Below are 2,540 nucleotides of genomic sequence, written 5' to 3'. Positions count from 1 at the left end.
CTAACTAATTTTTCGCAACCACAATTCCTGCATTAAAAGTTTAGCATTTACTATTACTGGAGTGAGCCAGCGCAGAGGACCATATAATTTTGAAATGCATGAAAACACCACTCTTTTTGTAGGAATATCAATTAAGTCCAACTTAACCTCAAAACAAAAAGAATCATTGACTGGGTCCCATTTCAAACCTAGCACTTTCAAATGAGTATCTCCTGAGGAGGAAAATTCTAGAGGCCCATTTGCGCAAATGAAATTCCCCACTCTCCATAAGGTCAGAGACTTGTTCCCTGGTCTGGTTTGCGGTACCCAGGTCACCAGCCCCAATAAACACGTCATCAACATAAATATTTCCCTCTAGTACCAATTGTGCTAGAGGAAACCTATAACCTTAGTCTATTATTAATTGCCTTATAACTCTATTTGCAAGGTAGGGGGCACAAGAAGTTCCATATGTAACAGTTAATAATTGATAAGCGACCAACTCTTCTCGATCATTTTTCCACAGGATCCGTTGATAGTCAAGATCTCTGGGATCAATCAAAATTTGTCGAAACATCTTTTCAACATCTGCAATGTAAACATACTTATGCTCCCTCCAACGTAGTAAAATTGAGACCAAATTGTTCGACAAAGGTGGACCTATGTGAAGATGACAGTTTAAAGAGGTGTTATTTGAGGTCAAACTCGAGGCGTTAAAAACTACTCGCAATTTAGTAGTGGAACTCGACTCTCGAACTACACAATGATGAGGCAAATAAACAATCTGCTTTCTATCAGAAGAATCCTCGATTTTGGTTAATCTCATATGACCCAAACTCTCATATTCACCCATAAATGCCTTATACTGCTCCAAATGAGCAGGATCCTTTGATAACCTTTGCAAAACTCGATTGAGAACTATTCGACATTTAGTGAGAGAACTTCCAATGTTTATGGGCGGACGTTCCTGAAACGGTAAACGAACCATGTACCGACCAGTAACCAATCTTTGATGTGTATCAATAAAATGTTGCTCACAGTTTTTTTGCTCCTCTGTTAGAGAGGATGTGGTTGGAAGTTCTTCTAGCTGCCAAAATTTTTCTAGGTTATCATGCAAGGTTTCTATGGAAACACTATTATGTACTGATGGAGAATACATTAAAGAAGATGAGATACCATGAATTGGACCCGAAAGAACCCAACCAAATATTGTCGATTGCGCTGTTAAAATACCTGCTATACCTTGTTTTAGACCCGGTAGCAAACAAGATCCCAATTTATCCGCGCCCAATATGAAATCAATCGGTGAATCCTCAAAAAGATTCGGATCCGCAAGTGAAAACGTTTTTATTTCATTATAATTTTTAGGCTTCGCAGGAGGATGGTACGCAGTTAACCTAGGCAATACTAAGGCTCGTACGGTTAAAGCATTTATTTTTTCAAAACGCGGATTCAAAGTCCTTACGGCTCTTTCCGAAACAAAGCAAGATTCAGATCCCTGATCCAAGAGTACTTTAAATTTTTGTAATTTCCCGTTGTCAACCTCTACTTCCACCAGAGCCGTAGCTAAAAGTGTGCTAACTATTTCGTTATCATGTTTATTCAAATTAAAAACTTCATTTTTATCAGTTTTCGAGACATGATTCACGTTAACCATAGAAGACTCTGATTGACTCGAATTTTCTTGATCAATCACATTTGATTGTAAGCTCGTTTAAGACGAACTCACCTGACTTGAATCAACTCTATTATCATGATGTAAAAGCGTATTGTGTTTTCGATGACATTTGGCACAAGTAAATTCACTCACACAAGAATAAGGCCTATGACCGGGGATTAAACAATTAAAACAACAATGGTTATTTTGTGCTATTTCTTTACGGCGATCAACAGAGAGTGACTTAAATTGAGAACATTTATATAAATTATGGTTCTCTTTACACAAAGGACACTTAGAAATGACAGAGGCAGCGTGACCCTTTACTGAACTTGATTTAGAACTTTTTAAATTTTCAGAAGTTATTTTAGTAGCTTGTATAGCTTCCAAAGCTCTTATTCTAGTAGCTAAAAATTCATCTAACTTTTCATAAGTAGGATATTCTGTACTGGATTCTAACTGCATCTCCCATTCCTTAAGTGACGGAGAATCAAGTTTACTAGTGACTATAAAAATTAGTAAGTCACTCCACTCAGAAACTGGTCGACCCAAATTTTTAAGAGCAGCTGGCGTTTTATTTGTCGTATCATGTAACAATTTTAAATTTTCTACCGAATGATTGTTAACCCGAGCAATTTCCATGAACGATTGAATATGAGCATATATTAAAGCTCTTTGGTTATCGTATCGCTTTATTAAAATGTCCCAAGCATTTAGAAAATTTGCATTCGTAATTGGAATATGTTTTAAGGGGGGGTAAGGTTAATTCCATGAAAAAAATGCATATTTTTACGAATTTTTTTTGGCTATACAGAAAGAGTTAATATATTTATTAAATTTTTACGAGTGACAGTACATTTCCTCTGGCTCCCCAAAAAAAAGTTATTTTGCGGTGTTCACTGTA

At 36.5% G+C, this 2,540-nt stretch overlaps 2 protein-coding genes across 2 annotated transcripts; both read right to left on the bottom strand.

Annotated features, from left to right (window-relative positions):
* Positions 1 to 388: 388 nt before the first annotated feature.
* LOC127277873 (uncharacterized) lies at positions 389 to 1,636 on the bottom strand. Its single transcript, XM_051299270.1, has one exon. It carries the CDS (start codon positions 1,634 to 1,636, stop codon positions 389 to 391), a length of 1,248 nt encoding a protein of 415 aa, XP_051155227.1.
* A 57-nt stretch (positions 1,637 to 1,693) lies between these two features.
* LOC127277872 (uncharacterized) lies at positions 1,694 to 2,278 on the bottom strand. The gene has a single exon (XM_051299269.1). The coding sequence runs from the start codon at positions 2,276 to 2,278 to the stop codon at positions 1,694 to 1,696; it is 585 nt and encodes a 194-aa protein (XP_051155226.1).
* Positions 2,279 to 2,540: the final 262 nt, after the last annotated feature.

Source organism: Leptopilina boulardi, unplaced genomic scaffold (genome assembly GCF_019393585.1).
Source record: "Leptopilina boulardi isolate dan_hultmark-lab unplaced genomic scaffold, ZJU_Lbou_2.1 LbouV2_189, whole genome shotgun sequence".
NCBI lineage: Eukaryota > Metazoa > Arthropoda > Insecta > Hymenoptera > Figitidae > Leptopilina > Leptopilina boulardi.
The sequence above is the reverse complement of the archived record's forward strand: the minus strand, read 5'-3'. Positions and strand labels throughout refer to the sequence as shown.